Raw genomic sequence first — 19,176 nt, 5'->3', positions numbered from 1 at the left:
TCTCTCTCTCTTTTTTTTTTTTCTTTCTCTCTCTCTCTCTCTCTTTTTTTTTTTTTTTTTTTTTTTTTTTTTTTTTTTTAGGGAAATGAGATCTGGCGGGGGCGGGTTCAAGCGCGGAGCTCGGCCCCTGCAGCCCCGGGCGCAGGGCTGGGAGCGGGGCCAGCGGCGGCGGAGGGTGGGGGGGGCCGTGCCGCTGCCGGGGTCCCGGACAGCAGCCCCCGCTCCTGCGCCCCCTTCCCAGCCTCCGGACCCCGTTCTGCACCCCCTGGTCCCGGTCGTGCTCCCCCTTGTCCTGTCCCGCACCTCCCGGTCCCGTTCCGTATCCCCCGGTACCGATCCTGCCCCTCCACGGTCCCGTCCGTATCCCCAAGCACAGACCCTGGCTCCCCCCCGGTCCCATCCCACGTTCCCAAGCACAGATCCTGACCCCCCCCGATCTCATCCCGTATCCCCCGGTCCCGATCCTGCCCCTCCGGGTCCCGTCCCATATCCCCCTGCATCGATCCTGCCCCCCCCAGTCCTGTCCCATATCCTCAATCCCGGTCCTGCACCCCCCCCCCGAGCACCCTGTCCCTCAGTCCTGCACCCCACAACCTGTGCTCCTGCACCCCATAACCCCCACCCTGCACCCCACATCCCCATCCCACAGCCCCCATCCACATCCCCCAGTCCTACACCCCCCTCCTACACCCCCATCTCCTGGTCCTGCACCCCACATCCCCATCCCACACCCCCCATCCCCATCCCCCAGTCCTACACCCCCCCCTTACACCCCCATATCCTGGTCCTGCACCTCCATCCCCATCCCACACCCCCCATCCCCATCCCCCAGTCCTACACCCCCCCCTTACACCCCCATATCCTGGTCCTGCACCTCCATCCCCATCCCACACCCCCCATCCCCATCCCCCAGTCCTACACCCCCCCCTTACACCCCCATGTCCTGGTCCTGCACCCCCCATCCCCATCCCGCACCCCCCATCCACATCCCCCAGTCCTACACCCCCCCCTTACACCCCCATGTCCTGGTCCTGCACCCCACATCCCCATCCCACACCCCCCCATCCACATCCCCCAGTCCTACCCCTCCTCCCGCGCCCCCACGTCCTGGTCCCGCATCCCCATCCTGTGTTCCCCAGCCCCACTCCTGCATTCCCTGCATTCCCCATCCCTGCACCCTGTATCTCCTGGTGCTGGACCCTCAGTCCCGCACCCCCGGTCCTGCCACCCCACGTCCTGCACCCCAGACCCTGCACCCCCCCATCCTCCATCCTGCCGGAGGAGGAGGAGGCAGCACCCCCAGCCCCCCCCACCCTTCCCAAACATCCCTGGGCTCCAGGCCCTGCGGCAGGCGTTGGGAAGCTGCCAGCACCCTGCAAATCCCCCAGTGACACCCTGCCTCCTCCTGGGGGGGCGCAGCCAGGACCCACCCCCCAGGGATGCTGCAGGGGCGCGGGGCCGGGGCTCCCTCTGCCATCCGTCCCCGACCCCAAAGGCAGCCCTGCACCCAGAGGCACCCAGCCCGCCCGGGTCACGGGCCTGCCAGGAGCTGGGCGCCCTGGGGCGGGTGGGCAAGCAGCCCAGGAGTTGGGCTAGCACCCCAGGGAGGGTGGGCGAGCAACCCTGGAGCAGGGGGAGCCACCGCAGGGTGGCCGGGGGGTGCCCAGAGAGCAGGGCAACCGTCAGCCCTGGCTGGGCCGCGTGGTCGCGTGTGTGTTCACGCGTGTGCGTGTTCACGCGTGTGCGTGTGCATGCGTGTGCGCCGAGGTCTGTGAGTGACACCTGCCGTCAAAGCTCTGCCACTTCAGCAGAGCCCGTCACCGGCCAGAGGCCACCAAACTTTGCAGCTGGCCATGCCCAGGGCACCCTGGCCACCCAACAGGGTGGGGGGGCCATGACGGGGTGGTGAAGGGGACAGGGCAGGACGTCCCCGCGGTGCTCCGAGGGATGTCACCTCGCTCCCTGCCCTCTGCCACCTCCCACCCTGGGGGATGCAGGGGGTCGGGGCGGCTGCGTCCCCCCCAAGTCGGGGTGCGGGTGCCCCCACCCTGGGGAGGGAAGCGGGGTCCAGCCGCCCGCTCGCCACACGTCCCTCCCAGTTCAGCCTTGCTTTGCCCGTCCTGGGGGGCCGTTTTGCTTTGTCCCCTTGCCCATCCCCGTACGTGTCCCGTGTCCCTCCCGGACATCCCAGCCCCAGCCTGGGAAGTGCTGTGGGGGGGCTGAGGGGGGGCCTGTCCATCCCGTCATCCCGAGCAGCGTCTCCCGCTCTTGCCGCTGCCGCACAAACACGGCCCGATCGTCTTAACAACACTCCTATAACTTGCGTTAATGTTTTTTTGTTGTTCTGGTTTGTTTGTTTTTTTTTTTTTTGAAGCGTTCCGTGTTCCTGCACACAATTACTTGCCTCGGGGACACGCTGGATGCACACAGGCATCCGGGCCCCGCTCCCTCCCCTGCCCATTGACCCCCCCCCCATCCTTTTTCCAAAGCCCTTTTTCCCCTTTTGCTTTTCAGGGACCTCCCGCGTTCCCAGCCTGGCTCGTTCCCACCAGGCGCCGCCGACGGTGGGGAAACCTCCTTCGCGCCTTGTCTGGGGGCTGTTATTTTCCGCCCCCAAAAGAGCGGACCACCTTGGGATGTGTTTTCTTCCTTAGCCCGGCCGTTGCAAAGCCTACAGCCGGTGGGTTTTTCCCTTTTTTTCCCTTTTTTTCCCCCCCTTTCCCCTTTTTCCCACGCCAGTAAATAAACTCCCGCAAACTGGTCTCGCTCGCCGTCCCCGACGCCGTCCCCAGCCCCGGGGATGGGAACGCGGGGACCAACCAACCGCCCCGATTCATCTCCGACCTCTCGCTTGGTCTCCCGAGAAAACAAACAGATTCCCCCTCCCCGCCCCTTTCCCACCCCCCCCACCCCCCCCCACCGTGAAAAACAAGCCTGGCTTTGAAAATACTTTCCGTTTCCATCCCTCTGCTGGGAAGGATGTTTGAGGGCTGAGTCCCCGGATGATGTAAATCCATTATGTCAGGGTCTGGCCGCTGGTTTCCACCCTGATATCGCCCCTTTCTCACGGCGCGGGGCTCTCGGTGGAGGGTTTTTTTCCCCCACCCCCCCCCTCTCTTCCCACCAGCCTGGCGTTCCCACGCTGGGATCCCGGTTCCCTTGCGGACGTGGTTTTCCAAGCACCGCCGTCGCCCTCCACCAGCGATGGTCTCCTGCCCCGGGAGCTCCTGGCACAGCGGTGGCGGCCGTAGGGTGCCATGGCCTGTGCCCCACGGCTGGTCCAGCCCCACGGAGCCCGGGAGACTCTTCCGTGGCCACAAAAGGCAGCTCCCGCTGACGTGTCAGACATACGATGTTTTCTCCAGCCCTGGAATACATAAAGCCCCCGAAAGCACCCCATATCCTGCACCCCGCATCCTCCCAAGCCTTGCTGGAGGAGGAGGAGGAGGAGGAGACGGTCGTCCTCCCGTGCAGGCGGCCAGCTCTGGCATCCCACACTCAGCTGCACCATCCGGCGCTGCCCCAGCCCCACACCGCGGACCCCCCCGCAGCGGAGGTAAGGGATGTCCCCGGTCACCCTGGGGTTGTGAACCTGCAGGTTCAGCCCCGACCACACTCTTTGGTCCCTCAGTTTGCTCATTCCCAAAGGTTTGGCTCCGGTCACCTTCTCCCCACGGCCAGCCCATGGGATGGGTCGTGTCCCGCGCATCGGCAGAGCAGGCAGGTCACCCGGTGTGGCAGGACACGCAGGCTGGGCTACTGGCCCCCGTCCGTGGTCCATCGCTCCCTGCCTGCATCCTGGGGGGCATCAAGAAGAGCGTGGCCAGCAGGTGGAGGGAGGTCATCCCCGCACCTCTGCTCTGCCCCAAGGAGGCCCCGGCTGGAGCACTGGGTCCAGTTCTGGGCTCCCTGGTTCCAGAAGGACAGGGAACTGCTGGAGAGGGGACAGCAAAGGGCCACCGGGACCTCTTGGACTTTGCAGCCCCAGGCAGGTGCAGGGACACCTCTGGCAGCTGTGGGAGGGGGTGGCTCCCCAGCCCAGAGCCCGCGGGGACCCCACCACCCACCCTGCCATGGCCTGTCCTCACCAGCTCCTGCTGCCCCCAGCTCCCCAGCCATCCCCCCCGACTCCTGCAGGTCCCCCAGCCCCGTGGCGTTCACCGCCACCATCACCAGGGGGTCAGCCCGCTCTGGAGGGGACAACGGGGTGCTGTGGGGTGTCACACCGGGCCGGCTGGCCCCCAGAGCCCCTGCCAGCTTTCCCCCGCCACCTTGCAGCCAAACTCATGTCACCGCCTCCATCATCTTCCCTGCATCATCATCCAGCCCATCCGCGAACACCAGCAGCGCTGGGGCGAGGAGGTGGGGGGGGTCCAGCCATGCCCGGTCTCACCGGGAGCGATGGGCACGGCTGTGCCGGTGCCATACCTTTTGGGGGGGGTCTCACCATGCTCCCCGTCTCCGGGGGAATTGCACCCCCGTGCTGCACGCACAGCCCCGGATCCCTTTCCCAGGGCCAGGAGGAGCCCTGGGAGCTCGGCTCCGCTCAAGTCCTTCCTCTCCCGGCTGGGAAGGGAGCCCAGCCACGCTGGCTCCCAGCCCGGGGTCCGTCATCGGGCCGGGGGGGTCACGGCTGCCGCTCCCAGGGTCTCTGTGCTCGGGGGTGACGGCAGCAAGGGGCACAAGGGTGAGCACGAACACGGCGTGAGTTGGTTGTGGGACACATGTGGGTGGCCCTGGGGGCGAGGGGACCCATCACCGCGTTGCCTCTGATGTCCCCCTGTCACCTCCCGAGCGCAGGGGGTGCAGGGACCGTGGGGTCTCCATGGCAGCTGAGGGATGCGGGGATGCCCGGGGCAGCGTGGACCGAAGGTGAGGGGCTGTTGTAGCCCAACGTGGCTCCGTCCTGCAGCATGGGTGCCCACCGCCCCCCGGCTGCCCTCCTCCGGCTCTTTGCAGGTCTTCGCGGGTCACCCCAGGGAGCAAGTATGTCCCTGCCTCCTGGCTAATCCCGTGGCTCCTGCGGGCACCCATGGTGGCGGTGGCCAAGGCCAGGGAGAGCTGGCAGCGGCGGGGAGACCTCCAGGATGGGCAGGGAAGAGCGAGATCCGGGAGGGGAATGGGAGGTGGTCACGATGGGATGGCTGGGGGTGCTGGGGGAAATGGGGCAGAGCCAGGACCTGGCTATTCCACCCTGGCACCAGACCGTGCCACATCCCTGCAGGGACCTCCCGGAGAAGCTGGCCACCACGGCGTGGAGGGGGGGCATTGCACCAGCCAGTGCAACCATCCCTCCATCCCGGGACAGCCGTCCGAGCAGGACCGGGCACCGTGCCACAGCACTCTCCTCCCCAGGGCAAAGCGGAGACCCCTGGCCACCCGAGGGGTGAGAGAAGGGGTCCTGGGGGAGGGAGGTGTGGAGCTGCGTGGCTGAGCATCACCTCCTTCGCCCACTGCCCCGTTGTTAAATCCCTTCCTCCTGCCTTCACCCAGGGGCAGAAAAGCTCCCGGGGGACGACAAGGGGCCCCAGACCCTCATGGAGAGGTGGTGAGTACAGGCTCGCAGCCCCGAGGCTCCCCGGGGTGATGGGGGGGGTTTGCTGAGCCCCCTCTCTGCTCTTCCAGGGGCCACCAGGGAGGACAAGCCCCGAGCCCGGCCCCCCGGGGTGGGGAGGAGATGGGGGTCCCCAGGTAAGGGCTGGCAGGGGCCAGGACCGTGCCTGGCGGTGGACCCTTTTGGGGACGAGATTCTGTGACCATCCTGGGCAGATCCCGATGGATCCAGCGTGGGCAAGAGCAACATGATGAGGAGCATCATTTTTTTTGGGGGGGGGGTGGGTGTGAGCAGAAAGCGGGCAGTAAGGCAGCTCACGCACCGGCTGGGTCGTGGGGTGCATTTCCCGGCTTACAACCATGGAACGCGCTCCAGCCGTGCCACGCCACCCTCCTTACAGCCCCCTGGGGGCTGACACCCCGCCCCCCCCACTCCGTGGGGGTGCAGGGTGCCCCCGGTCCCCTGGGATGCAGCCCCCCGGAGGCGCAGCGCAGGCCCTCCGCAAACCTCGCCTGCGCAGGCTTGGAGAAACGAGGACACTTGGAAGGATTGCACAAGGACCTCGGGGTCCTGCCAAGTTCCTGACAGCTCATCTTCAGCTGCTCCATCACGGGGCGGGGAGGCTGAGCCGGCGGCGGGGGCGCTGAGCCCTTGCAAAACTCAGCACACGCACCCGCCTCCCCCCTGCCGCCCACCGCTCCGGGAGGATGCTGGTACCCAGGGCCGGCTGCCCGGTCCGGGGAGCTTTTGAAATAAAAACCACATCAGATATTTTTCATGCTCCGGCTGGGCTGGGGAAAGGGCGAGGGTTTGGGAGGTGGGTGCTCCGGAGCCGCAGGAGGCCCTGGATGGATGCCCCGTATCCCGGCCAGCCGCAGCTGCGCTCTCCCTGCGGGGACCGGTTTCCCCGGCTGCCAGGAGCGGGGGCCGGAGCCAAGCGCTGGGGTGGCGGGGGGCTTGTGACCCCCCACCCTGGGATGGCCACGGCATTGGTGGGAGGCAGCTGCGCTGCTGGTGGGCTCCGGTCCCGGGGGGAGGGGGTGTGCGGCTGCGCTGCTCCGTGTTCCCTCCCTCTGTCCTGGATGCTCGGCCCCGGGCCAGCATCCAGGTCCTAATAGCGCCTGATCCCAATAACACCAGCATCCAGGTCCTAATAACATCCGATCCCAATAACACCAGCATCCCGGTCCTAATAGCGCCTGATCCCAATAACACCAGCATCCCAGTCCTAAAAATACCCGATCCCAACAACACCAGCATCCAGGTCCTAATAGCGCCCGATCCTAATAATGCCAGCATCCTGGTCCTAATAGCACCTGATCCCAACACCACCAATATCCCAGTCCTAATAATGCCCAATCCATATAACAGCAGCATCCCAGTCCTAATAGCACCCAGTCCTAATAACACCAGCATCCCAGTCCTAATAACACCTGATCCTAATAATGCCAGTATCCCAGTCCTAATAACACCTGATACCAATAATACCAGTCCTAATAACACCCAATCCCAATAACACCAGTATCCCAGTCCTAATAACACCTGATACCAATAATACCAGTCCTAATAACGCCCGATCCCAATAACACCAGCATCCCGGTCCTAATAACACCCGATCCTAATAATCCCGGCATCCCAGTCCTAATAATCCCGGTCCCCGGGCAGCGGCCGGTGGCCGCGGCTGCCTTCGACACGGGCCGTCACCAGGAATAGCTCCGAGACCTGATTCTTCCCCTTATCCTTTATTCAGTTCCGCAGTGCAGGAGAGGACAGACACATTTTTCAGGACAGCCTTGGCTCTGGCAGGGCTGGCAGGACGAGGGGGGAGCTCGGGTCGGTGCGGTGCCCTGGTGCTGAGCGATGCTCGGGGGGTGCCTCCCGTGACCCCCCCAGGCTGCGGCTGCAGCAGAAGTTCACCTAAACACCCCTCAGAGCCCCTAAAAAAGCATTTTTTTTTTTTTTTAAGGCAAAGAGAAAGCCGGGAGCTGCCGGCAGCTGGGCAAGCGAAGAACTGGAACGGAGAATTTAGTTTCTTTAAATGTCAGGAGGGTTTTTTGGTGTTTTTGGTTTTTTTGGGGTTTTTTTGTTTTTCTTTTTTTTAAAGCTCGTTTTTGCACTTGGGTTTGGCGAAGCTGACAAGACTTAAGTGACAAACCAGCTGTCCCCCCCCCCCCCCACCCCGGCGCGGCGTGGCGCTCGCCCAAGCAGACACCCACCCGCCGCCCCCAGCCGCCCCCCCCCCCTCAGTGCCGCGGTTGCAGCCGGGATGCGATGCCACATGGCAAAGCAGATCCCCCCCCCCCCATACCCTTCCAATGCCACCCCCTGACCCCGCAACCCCCCACTCAGCCCCACGGCATCATGCGGGCCCTGGCACCTCCTGAAATCGGGGTGAGTGGGGGGCTGCTCGTGTCGGGGGGGGGTGGCCGTGGAAATGTTGGTGATGCTCCCCAAGGGATGAAGGGGCTGCGGGGGCGCCGTGTCCGTCGGGGATGCTGCAAGGCAAAGGCGTCACTGTGAGGGTGCTGCTGGGTGGGTGGGGGTCCGCTGGGTGGGTGGGGGTCCCCCAGCCCTCCCCGCCAGCCCCCCCTGCCCACCCCTGGGGCCAGCGGGACCCTGGTCACTCACCGAGCGAGGCTAAGCCCAGTAGACGGGGACGATGCTGCAGAGGATGCTCGCCGTGGTGCCCAGCAGGGAGCGATCGGCCAAGGGCATGGCGAGCCTCTTCTCAGCCTGGCGAGGGGTGAGAAGGAGAAACGAGGCAGTGCTGCACCCCAGTTCTTCACCGTGCCCCCCCCCAGACCCCATCCCGCCCCAGCCGGTGGCGAGCAGGGTGGCCAGCACTCACCTGCCGACGCTGGAAGGTCTTGGCGATGGCATCCAGCCCCGGGATGTTGTCCTTGTCCACGCGGGTGACGTAGCAGGCGCGGCGGGGATGGGATCTGTAGCTCACCAGCAGCTGTTTGCAGGCAGACCCGCATCAGCTCGTCCCCATCGCCCCTTCCCCGTTCCCCGCCCCGGGTCGCGCAGGGCTCCCCGCTTACGTTCTTGTAATCGTAGACGACGGTGGCCGGGTTTCCATCCCCACCATCCAGGTAGAAAGTGGCCGCGTCCTCTTCCCAGGCCAGTCCTCTCTGCAGCCCCTTCCGCAGGACCTGGGGCGGGGGGGGGGAACACGGCGGGGGGAGCTCACTGCCTGCCACAGCCCCTTCCCTGGGGGTGGCGGCAGGGTGTGTGTGTGTGTGTGTGTGTGTGTGTGTCCCTACTTACGGCCTCGGCGTGCCGCTGGTCCGCCCGCAGCCACATCAGCAGGGCGCCGGCGATGATGACCACCAGCAGGACCACCACCACCACCGCGATGAGGAGGCACTTGAGGTGGTGGCAGCTGAGGAGCTTGCGGGGCAGGTAGCAGAGGAGGCGAGGCACGAAGCAGAAGGCTCGCTTCAAGCAACCGCAACAACCGGGGCAACCGGAGCAACCGGGGCAGCTGGGGCATTTGCAGCAGCGGGGCAGGCAGCAGCACCGGGCGCATTTGGCGCAGCAGACGGTGCAGGGCCAGCAGCAGCAGCCCGGTTTGCAGCATCCCTGGGGGCAGCAGCCGGAGCCGCAGCACTTCTCCGGGTCCTGCGGGCGTGGGAAAAGCGGAGAACCGGGATGAGCGGGAAGGAGGTGGGAGATGGTGGGCTGGGGACGGGTTTGTCCCGGGGAGCAGCCCCCCATCCTGCCACCCCCGAGCTCCGGGGATGCAGCATCCCGCGGGATCTTGCTCCTCAATGCCTCGCTGGGATAAACTGGGATAAACTGAGCATCTCTGCTGGGCACAGGGACACCCCCGGCGTGAGCGTGCCACCCCGCTGCGGGTCACAGGGACTCACCAGCGGCTCTTCAACCACCACCACCTCCTTCGTGCTGCTCTCCATGGCTGCCTCCTCCCCTTCCTCCTCTTCCTCCTCCTCCCAGCCCGGGCTGCTCCAGCTTTATACCGGGGGTGCTGGGGTGGGGAATGGGGCGGCCCCTGTGAGGGGACTCGAGGTCCTGGGGTGCGCTCGGGCTCCGACGTTCGATCCACTTCACGTGTGTTTGCCGATTGCCTTCTCCGGAGCTGCATTCCCCTGGGAACCCGCTGGTCAAGAGGCTCTGAGGGCACTTGTCCCCAAGCACAGGGACCTCTCTGCTGCCTTGGAGCGAGGTGTCGGGGCCAAAGCAAACCCTCCAGCGCGGGTTAGAGCGGCTCTCCAGGGTGGAGCATCCGTCCATGGCCACGGACAAGGCGAGACCTGGCTCGGTGACCGTGTGCCTTTGCCAGCTCGGCCACCTGGAGCTGCTCGAGGTGGGCAAAGTGCGATGAGGACATCAAAGCTTTCCCACAGAGCGCAAGGTTGGGGTGGCAGCGGGGTCACCACGGGGTGGGGACCCGTCCCCGGACCACAACCGCAGTCCGGAGGATGCTTGGGCACCGTGGTGAGGGCTGGTGGTGCTGGTGCTAGGGCTTTCGGTGCCAGCTGGAGAGAAGGAGAAGCCGCTGCCACCCCACCCCAGCATTCCCACCCCATCCCAGGAGCCACACACCCACCACCCGCGCCTGTCACTGCCGGGACCAGGGTCCCCCCGCAGCGGGAGACCCCCGTAAGCCGATGGGTGCCCTTTCCCAGTGCTCACATGCACACACCCACCCACAAGCTTATTGTGGGCGCACTCCCTCCTCCTTCAGGCTCGACCCCAGGTTTCCCGCAGCAAAGCCTCGGGCATCAGATTTTATAAAAAATAAGGAATTTAATCATACGGTACGGCACGGCAGCAGGGTCGGCCATGGGTGCCTCCAAAACGGGAGGGACCCCGAACGAAGACCTTCCTCAGCAATTATAGACCCTTGCCATCGCTACCCCCGCCCCAACGAACGCAATCTTCACGCGCCTCTTAGTTCAACAGTGATTTTTGGGCCAGGGTCTTCTTACGCTTTCCGGGATTCTTTTTCTGTGCCCAGGCAGGCCACTGGCTGCTCTTCTCTTATCGATTTGCCGCCTTTGATGAGGGTTATCGATCACCTCCTGATCACCCGCTTTACCCTCCTCGGGCGCCTGCGCTCGCCGGCACAACCGTGGGGAACCGAAAAGCCCCCAGACTTCGGGGAAAAACGCTACCAAAACACCCAGCGTGCTGCCAGCCTTTCCCTTCTACCAAAATACTACACACGGTGCTAGGAAAATTACTAAGAAAACTAACTATTGCGGCCCAAAGGCTTCGCTAACCTCGCTACTCGCGCTAAGCAAAGCTGGGCAAACGGCATAAATCACCCCCGATTATGACCCCAAGTCATTTATTGGAATTAAAACAATTATTTAAGCTGAAGAGCGAAGATCTCTCAATAGGGTGACACCGCTGTGCGTGTCTTGCCTGGGCCAAGAGCTTCTCCTGCAGCTGGGCTCGGGCTGAGACCTCTCCGGCCACCCCTGGGCCCCCTCCTCACCCCCCCCCACCGGCAACCCAGATGTTTGCAGCTGGGTGGGGGGGGGGGGAGGGTGAGCACCCCCTGCCGCACGCTGCCTCCTGCCCCAGGGTCTCAAGGGGCAACGGGAGACCCTCGAGTGGGGGGAGCCCTTGTTACATCCCTCGGCTGCCCGCACCCTGCTCGACGGGGTAATGGGGGGGGGGGGGGGGGCAGGGCGTTTTGGGGAGCAGAGCAGCTGTCCCCGTGTCCACAGGTGGCAATGTGGGGTTTCCCTCCTGTTCCCAGCAAAGTGTCACCCCCCCCGGGGGGCTGGGACCCTCCTCGCTGCCCGTGTCGGTGGCCAGAGGGACAACCCTGAGTTAGCACCCTGGGGGGGGGGGGGGCCCTGTCTTGGGTACCCCACGGGGTCTCTTTTCTCCTCCCCAGACCCATTCTGGGGTGCAGCCCTTGGAGGTGGCCCCCGAGGGTGCTCCCGGCTGCTTTTGGACAGAGGAGCTGGAGCTGCCAGGGAATCCGGGGGGATCGGGGGGGCAGAGGGGAGCCGGGAGCAAGCGGATGGTGGTGTCCGTGGATGCCCAGGGCTTGGCGCTCGGCGGGGATGTGGCACACAGTCCCTCTGTCCCCGTCTGCGCAAGGAGGGAACGGGGACTTTTCCCGGAGGGTGGAAAAGTCCCTGGTGTTCCGGAGAAAAGTTTGCGGTGGGTGCGCTGCCCGCGCCCGGAGGCTGCCCCTGCCATCTCGTCCTCCCTCCGTGCAAACTCGGGGGGGGGGGGAAGAGGGGGGGGGCAGGGGGTCACAACGGCCGTGCAGCCCCACAGCATGGCGTGCAGTGTCGGGGGGATGCTCTCCTGCCCCGGGAAGTGGGTGCTCCTTGCCCCGAGCTGGTCCTTGCCCCGAGGCAAGGTCCTTGACTGGTCCTTGTCCCGAGCCCACCGACAGGAGGGATGCGGGTACCCACGCCGGACCCCGCGGGGGGGACATCCCGGGGACATCGTGCCACCGTCTCCCCCATGAAGGGCCATTTGCAGGGGGGGGGAAAGGAGGGGAGCAGCACTCGGAAGCAGGAGCACAGGGCTTTACTTCGCAGACAGAAACGCGAATCCCAAAGCAAATCCCACTTTTTTATTGCAAGTGCGGTGGGATAAGCCGCGGTGCCCGGCGGCTGTGGATGGAGCCGCCCCCCGCGGGATGGAGCCGTGGAGGAGGAGGGATGCCCGGGCATCCCGCCTGGAAGGCAACGCGGGGAGCATGGGGACGGTGACACCCCCGTCTCGCTCTCCCGTCCCCTCCCAGCCAGCCCTACGCCCAGTACACGGGGACGGTGCTGCAGAGGATGTTCACGGTGGTGCCCAGGATGGAGCGGTCGGCCAAGGGCATGGCGTTGTCCCCAGCCCCCTTCATCTCAGCCTGCAGGAGAGAGAATGGAGGGGGGGGGGCTGCCATCCTTGGCTACCGGTAGCCTCCCCTCCAGCGGATGCTTGCCACAAGCCCAGCGGCCCCTCGCTTGGCCCCGGCTGCCCAGGACACGGGGGGTCAGGCTGGGCAGACCCCCCCCGCTGTGGTGGCCACCACTCACCTGCCGATGCTGGAAGGTCTCGGTGACGGCGTCCAGCCCCGGCATGTTGTCCTTGTCCACGCGGGTGACGTAGCAGGCGCGGTGCCGCCAGGACCTGTAGCCGACCAGCAGCTGTTTGCAGACAGACCCCGCGTCAGCTCAGCCCCGTCCCCCATTGCCACCAGCCCGCCCCACCGTGCCCCCCTCCCCGGCGGCAGGGCTGCCCGCGCACCTTGCTGTAGTCGTACACCACCACGGCGGTGGCGTTGAGCCCGTCCCGCACGGCGAACGTCCCCGTCCTCTCCTTCTTGCTCATGGAGAGGTGTTGGGGGGTCCCTTCGCCGTCCAGACCATGGATGGTCATTCGCAAGACCTGCCGGGCAGAGGTTGGGCGGGGGTGGGGGGGAGGTCAGGGAGCTTTGTGGGGTCTAAACCCCATCCCTGCAAAGCCGGTGACATTCCCAAACCTGTCACCGGAGCCGGTGGCACCGCGGCTGCCTCCCCGGCGCTGCCTCACCGTTTCGGCGTGCGTCTCGGTGATGTGCAGCCCCAGGAGGAGGAAGGCGACGATGACCACCACGAGGACGACCACCACCACCACCACGACCAGGAGGCACTTGAGCTGGTGGGGGATGCAGGGCAGGCGGGGGGAGGCCGTGTACCTCTGGGGACACAGGGGGGCACCCGGCTGAGCCACCGGCGTGGGGCTGGGGAAGGCAGACGGTGCTCAGCCCCACGCCGGCTCCCCCGGGATGGGTGGTGGGTGCTCCTTACCGGAGGTGCCTCCTCCATCAGCGCCTCTTTGGAGCTGCCGTCCATCTCGTCCTCCCTCGCTGCGTGGCTCCGGTCCCTTTGCCAGCTGGAGCCGAGGGGATTTATAGGGATTTCGGGGGGGGTGGGAGGTGGCTGGGGCCACCCCGGCTGCCAAGGTGCCACTTGTGCTGTGTTTGCTGAGCCAAGGAGGGGGCGTGAAGCCTCCGAGGGCCCTTTCCTGGCATTTGGCTGGCAGTGCCGGGGCGGGGGGGTCAAGGCAAACAGAGGGCAGGTCGAGCGCGTTCCACCCTCCGCACCCAGCCCCACGCTGTGGCCGAGGACCCAGCACCCGTCCCCGGGGAGGGGGCTGCACCCCTGGTCCCCCCCTGCAGCCCGCTGCACGGGCAGCTGCAGCCTGCCCCCCCCCCCAGCACAGCGCGGGGAAGGAGCTGGATGGGCTCATTGTTGGCCGGGAATGCGGTGCCTGGGACGGGATGGACGGGCGGACGGTGCCTCCCGCCACCCGGCCAGCGCTCGGGGCTGGCATGGCCAGCACTGCAGCACGGGCGAGGATACGGGGTGGGGAGAACCGGGGTGGCGTCCCCCCTGTGCCCCGTCCCACCGCACCCCGAGAGCACCCAGCACCCCACCACCCCCCCACCCTCTCCTTGGCAGCGTGCACCCCCGTGTTCGCACACCCGCGCGCCGCTGAAGACAGGCGTCCAGAGGGATGCTCGGGCTGTCACTCAGCCGCATCCCTCCCTCCCTCCCTCCTTCCCGCAGCACAGGAGCATGGTGCGCTGCAGAGCAGCGGGTCGCATGCCGGCAGCCTCCGCCGCCGCCGCTTCCCCTCCGCACTGAAATCTCCCGGGAAGGAGAAGAGGAAAAGGCTTCCCCGCCGTTTCCCGGCACAACAGGAGGAGAGGGACCAGCTCCGGGGAAAGAAACAGGGCTAGGCCAGGGCGTGATGGAGCTGCGGCGCGGGAGGAGGATGCCGAGGGGCCAGCTCTCGGCTCTTCTCCTCTTCCTTGCCTTGGCCTGGCTCTGGCTGCCGGCGGGGGGTCGGCGGCCCCCCCGGCCACCCCCTTGCCCCCCGAGCTGCTCCTGCACCCGGGACACAGCTTTCTGCGTGGACTCCAAGGCCGTGCCCAGGAATCTGCCCCCCGAGGTCATCTCGCTGTGAGTACCCAGGCAACGGGATGGGGACGGGGACAGGGATGGGGCCAGGGACGGGGATGGGGACAGGGAGCAGGTTGTGTCCCCGAGGTTGCAGGGCTGGCAGGGGCTGCTGGCTGCCCTGGGGTGGCAGGGACAGCCCCTTTCTTTGTGTTGCACGGTGGGGGGGAAAAGCGTGGTGGTGGTGGGGGGGGTCTCTTGGGGGAAGGAGGGGGCTGGGGACATCCCCCGGGACCGGTCCCCGTGTCCTGCTGCGGTGGCAGGTCTCCTTGCACAGGCAGCCATCCATCAGCGCTGGATGGAGCAGGGCTGCAGCCCGTCCCCGCCGCGCTGCCCGTCTGCTGTGACCTTGGGGACCAGAGCCCCAAGGGGACACGGCTGGCGGGTCCCGGGGCACGGTGGTGGGGACGCAGCGGGACACCGCAGCCTTGTCCAGGCGTGCAAGCATGTGCGTGGTGGATACACGTGTGTGTTCATAAGCGTGTGTGGGGTGGTGCCAGCCCCACATACCTGTCTTGTCCCCTCCGTGTCCCCCCCGAAGGGCTGGATTTCTCCTGGGGCTGCTCCCCCCCCTGCCCAGCACCTCCCCAGGGCCCATGGGGGGCTGCACCGGCACCCACTGCGTGACGGTGGGGATGGCGCCGAGGGGCAGGGGGGGTGGCGGACACCCCCCCCCCCCCCACTGCCCTCCCCTCTCCCGCGTAGCCCTGAAGCTTCGTCTCGCCGGCAGGACGATGGTGAACGCAGCCTTCACGGAGATCCGAGAGGCAGCCTTCGCCCACATCCCCTCGCTGCAGTTCCTGTAGGTCTCCCTGCACCCCATGCCGGGCATCCCGGTGTGTGTCCCCCCCCCCGCCCATCCTGACCCATCCCGGTGCTGACGGTGCATCCCCCGCCGCCGCCTCTCTTTGCAGCCTGCTCAACTCCAACAAGTTCACGCTGATCGGGGACAACGCCTTCGCCGGGCTCTCGCACCTCCAGTACCTGTGCGTGGGACGGGGACGGGGACACGGGGACGGCACGGGGAGGGCGGGGGTACCCGCAGGGGATCGGGCCCCTCAGGGCGGCCGTGCCACCGTCTCCTCCCACCCCAGGTTCATCGAGAACAATGACATCCAGGCGCTCTCGAAGGCCACTTTCCGCGGGCTCAAGTCCCTGACCCACCTGTGAGTCCCGAGGGGTCCCCAAATTGTGGCACTGGGGATGGCTCTTGTCCCTTCACGGTAGCCTGTGTCACCTCCACTTTCCCCCCCTTCCACCAGGTCCTTGGCCAACAACAACCTGCAGACGCTGCCCCGGGGGCTCTTCAAGCCGCTGGACATCCTGAGCGACCTGTAAGGCTGCCGTGGCAGCGGGGACACCGGGGACAGGGTGACATCCCGGTGCTCAGGGCTCGGGCAGGGTGCTCGGTGCCGGGGGGTGACTCGGTGCCATCCTCGGCAGGGACCTGCGGGGCAACACGCTGGCCTGCGACTGCAAGATCAAGTGGTTGGTGGAGTGGCTGGAGAGCACCAACACCACGGTCCCCGCCGTCTTCTGCAGCAGCCCCGGGCAGTTCGAAGGCCAGCGGATCCGGGACCTGGCGCTGGGTGACTTCCAGTGCATCACCACGGGTGAGGGACCGCGGCCACCCGTCATCCCGGCCCCGGGGTGGCCGGACCCTCACCGCCGCCTCTCCCCCCAGACTTCGTGGTCCACCAGGTCCTGCCCTTCCAGTCGGTGTCTGCCGAGCCCTTCACCTACGCCAGCGACCTGTACGTCGCCCTGGCGCAGCCCGGTGCCAGCAGCTGTGCCGTCCTCAAGTGGGACTACGTGGAGCGCAAGCTGCGTGACTTCGACCGCATCCCCGGTAAGGCAGCCGGGGACGGGGTCTGGGTTGGCACCCCCATTTTTGGGTGTTTCGGGGAGGGCACGGCCCTGGCGTGACGCTGTCCTGCCCGGCAGCTCACTCGGCGGTGCACTGCAAGCCCATCGTGGCGCAGGACCAGCTGTACGTGGTGGTGGCCCAGCTCTTCGGCGGCTCCTACATCTACCGCTGGGACACCGCCGTGGACAAGTTCATCAAGATCCAGGACATCGACAGCCAGAAGACCCGCAAGCCCAACGACATCGAAGCCTTCCAGATCGAAGGCGACTGGTACTTTGTCATCGCCGACAGCTCCAAAGCGGGTTCCACCAGCCTCTACCGCCTCAACCAGAACGGCTTCTACTCCCACCAAGCCCTCCACGCCTGGCACCGCGACACCGACGTGGAATACGTGGAGAACGACGGCAAACCCCGGCTGATCATCTCCAGCAGCTCCCAAGCCCCCGTCATCTACCAGTGGAACCGGGGGCAGAAGCAATTCGCCCCCCAGGGGGAGGTCGGGGAGATGCTGGACGTGCAGATGGTGAAGCACTTCAAGGTGAAGCGGGACCAGTTCCTCTGCCTCAGCCGCTACATCGGCGACTCCAAGGTGGTGCGATGGGAAGGGCAGCGCTTCATCGAGCTCCAGACGCTGCCGTCCCGCGGCTCCATGGTGATGCAGCCCTTCTCGGTGGGGCAACGGCAGTACCTGGCCCTGGGCAGTGACTTCTCCTTCACCCATGTCTACCTGTGGGAAGAGGAGAAGCAGAAATTCGCCAAGTTTCAGGAGCTGTCGGTGCAGGCGCCGCGGGCTTTCCGCTACGTGGCAGCTGCCGACGTGCAGCTCCTCCTGGCTCCCAGCTTCAAGGCCAACACGCTGGTCTACCGGCACGTGGTGGTGGACCTCAGCCTCTAGCAGGGAGGGAGAGCCCGGGCTGCCCGTGGGGGGCCCCAACACGGCTCTCGCCTCCCCCGAGGACACGCATGCGCCCACCAGCCCCTTCCTCCCGCCTGCAGCCCTGCCCCGTGGTCACAGCCCCGGTGCCAGCGCCCTCCCGGCCCCCCACCTTCACCCACCCAGCCCCACGGCTTGCTGGGGGAAGACACGGGCCTCAGTTTCCCCCCCCGCCCCGCCCCTGGGTCCTCCCAGTTTCCCCATGCGCAGCAGCCACAGCCACCCCATCCAGCATCCCGTGGGATGCGGGCAGCAGGGTGGGACACCCCTGGCCCTGCAGATCGATGCCCTTGGGTGCCGGATCTGCGTGCTGAGGGGGCTGGCGGGGCACGGGTGTCACTGGGGCAATGGGCTGGAGGCATGTGGCAGGGAGGTCCGGGGACACGGGAGTGGGGCAGCAGGCAGGGATGTGCACGGGCAGGGCTGGATGGGATGCTCCCAGGACACTGCGGGGCTCCCAGGGTGATGGGATGCTCCGAGGTGGATGGGATGCATGGGGTGGATGGGATGCTCTGAGGTGGATGCAGATGGGGTGCCTTGAGGAGGATGGGATGCTCGAGGCCAGCAGGATGCTCCACGAAGGATGAGGATGGGGTGCCCTGAGGAGGATGGGATGCTCGAGGCCAGCAGGATGCTCCACGAAGGATGAGGATGGGGTGCCCTGAGGAAGATGGGATGCTCAAAGCCAGCAGGATGCTCCAAGAAGGATGCAGATGGGATGCCCTGAGGAGGATGGGATGCTCGAGGCCAGCAGGATGCTCCGAGGCAGATGCAGATGGGATGCCCTGAGGAGGATGGCGTGCTCGAGGCCAGCAGGATGCTCCAAGAAGGATGCAGATGGGATGCCCTGAGGAGGATGGGATGCCCGAGGCCAGAGGGATGCTCCAGGCTGGTGGGATGCTGCCGAGGCAGTGCTGCCACCCGCAGAAGCAGGGCTGTTCCCGTCCCTCTCCGTGCATGTCCAGCAGCTCCCTCTGTGTCCCCCTGTGTCCCCCCCTGCCGGGCAGGACCCAGCGTGCCAGCCGGACACAGGGTGTACGTGCCCGCTGAAACGCTCCCCACAATAAACACACTGTGACACCCGGCCCCGTCTGTGTCTGCCAGTGGCCACCCTGTGACCACCCACGGCTGGTGGATGGGATGGGATGGGATGGGATGGGATGGGATGGATGGGTTGGGATGGGATGCCCGGGATGGTGTCCCCCTGCCCAGGGGTCCCGCTCCAGCCGGGGTCCCGCAGCACTCCTTTCCTTCAACAAGCCCAGGAGGGGGGAAACCCTTATTTTAGGGTCCCCCAGGCCCTGCACATGTCTTGCCTGCTCATTTTTTTGGCTGCAGACACCTTGGCCCGTGGCCGGGGAAGGGGAAGCGGGAGGGATTTCCCCAGGGAGGGGAGTCCCAGCTGGATCCTGCTGCACCCCGAGCCGCCCGGCGGGTTTTCCAGGGGAGCGTTTCCCTGTCCCCCAGGTATATTAACATGCATGTGAAAAACCACCAATTAAGCTCACAAATAAAGATCCTCTCAATGGTAACAGGCACCTCCGGGGCACAGACGGCTTTTGGGGAGCAGGGTTTGACCTCGGGGAGGTACGGGACCTGAATCTGATCCTTTCCCTGGTGCAGCCCCGCGGCCGGATCCGGTCCTGCCCTGGGTGCAAGGCAGGGCAGAGCGCCCAGCCCTAGCCGGTGCCGCAGCAGGGCATCGACGCGCTTCTCTGCCTCGGTTTCCCTACAGGTCAGGTTTTCAAGCCAGGTGGGAAGCACAGAGAGGGGAGCAGAGGGGTGCTGGCACCCCGATAGTGAACATGACTGGGATAGGGGTGCCCTGGACCACTGTTGGGCATGCACGGCTAAGGGGAAGGTGGCCCAAAAGCGATGCCAGGTCCAT

At 66.1% G+C, this 19,176-nt stretch overlaps 4 protein-coding genes across 7 annotated transcripts; 2 read left to right on the top strand and 2 right to left on the bottom strand.

Annotated features, from left to right (window-relative positions):
- The first annotated feature begins 2,939 nt into the window (after positions 1-2,939).
- Positions 2,940-6,251, top strand: LOC128900052 (collagen alpha-1(III) chain-like). 4 transcript variants are annotated; one of them, XM_054180762.1, is made up of 5 exons: positions 2,940-3,556; positions 3,649-4,872; positions 4,960-5,386; positions 5,494-5,548; positions 5,626-6,251. In XM_054180762.1, exons 1-2 carry the CDS (start codon positions 3,205-3,207, stop codon positions 4,665-4,667), a joined length of 1,371 nt encoding a protein of 456 aa, XP_054036737.1. In that variant the 5' UTR covers positions 2,940-3,204; the 3' UTR covers positions 4,668-4,872; positions 4,960-5,386; positions 5,494-5,548; positions 5,626-6,251. The 4 variants fall into 4 exon arrangements, with proteins under 4 accessions (XP_054036737.1, XP_054036738.1, XP_054036735.1 ...); XM_054180763.1 differs by having other exon boundaries at positions 3,649-5,386; XM_054180760.1 differs by having other exon boundaries at positions 3,649-5,548.
- A 1,701-nt stretch (positions 6,252-7,952) lies between these two features.
- Positions 7,953-9,504, bottom strand: LOC128900081 (pulmonary surfactant-associated protein C-like). Its single transcript, XM_054180837.1, has 6 exons — positions 9,430-9,504; positions 8,825-9,178; positions 8,599-8,709; positions 8,403-8,513; positions 8,183-8,287; positions 7,953-8,049 (listed from the first exon to the last, which is right to left on the bottom strand). Exons 1-5 carry the CDS (start codon positions 9,472-9,474, stop codon positions 8,192-8,194), a joined length of 717 nt encoding a protein of 238 aa, XP_054036812.1. The 5' UTR covers positions 9,475-9,504; the 3' UTR covers positions 7,953-8,049; positions 8,183-8,191.
- Positions 9,505-12,115: 2,611 nt separating this feature from the next.
- SFTPC (surfactant protein C) lies at positions 12,116-13,560 on the bottom strand. The gene is made up of 5 exons (XM_054180790.1): positions 13,333-13,560; positions 13,076-13,222; positions 12,791-12,931; positions 12,580-12,690; positions 12,116-12,410 (listed from the first exon to the last, which is right to left on the bottom strand). The coding sequence occupies exons 1-5, from the start codon at positions 13,375-13,377 to the stop codon at positions 12,303-12,305; spliced, it is 552 nt and encodes a 183-aa protein (XP_054036765.1). The 5' UTR covers positions 13,378-13,560; the 3' UTR covers positions 12,116-12,302.
- Positions 13,561-14,041: 481 nt separating this feature from the next.
- On the top strand, positions 14,042-17,249 carry LGI3 (leucine rich repeat LGI family member 3). The gene is made up of 7 exons (XM_054225063.1): positions 14,042-14,490; positions 15,218-15,289; positions 15,402-15,653; positions 15,750-15,821; positions 15,931-16,100; positions 16,172-16,336; positions 16,432-17,249. Exons 1-7 carry the CDS (start codon positions 14,042-14,044, stop codon positions 17,247-17,249), a joined length of 1,998 nt encoding a protein of 665 aa, XP_054081038.1.
- Positions 17,250-19,176: the final 1,927 nt, after the last annotated feature.

This window comes from Rissa tridactyla, chromosome 20, assembly GCF_028500815.1.
Source record: "Rissa tridactyla isolate bRisTri1 chromosome 20, bRisTri1.patW.cur.20221130, whole genome shotgun sequence".
In the NCBI taxonomy this organism is placed as follows: domain Eukaryota; kingdom Metazoa; phylum Chordata; class Aves; order Charadriiformes; family Laridae; genus Rissa; species Rissa tridactyla.
The sequence above is the reverse complement of the archived record's forward strand: the minus strand, read 5'-3'. Positions and strand labels throughout refer to the sequence as shown.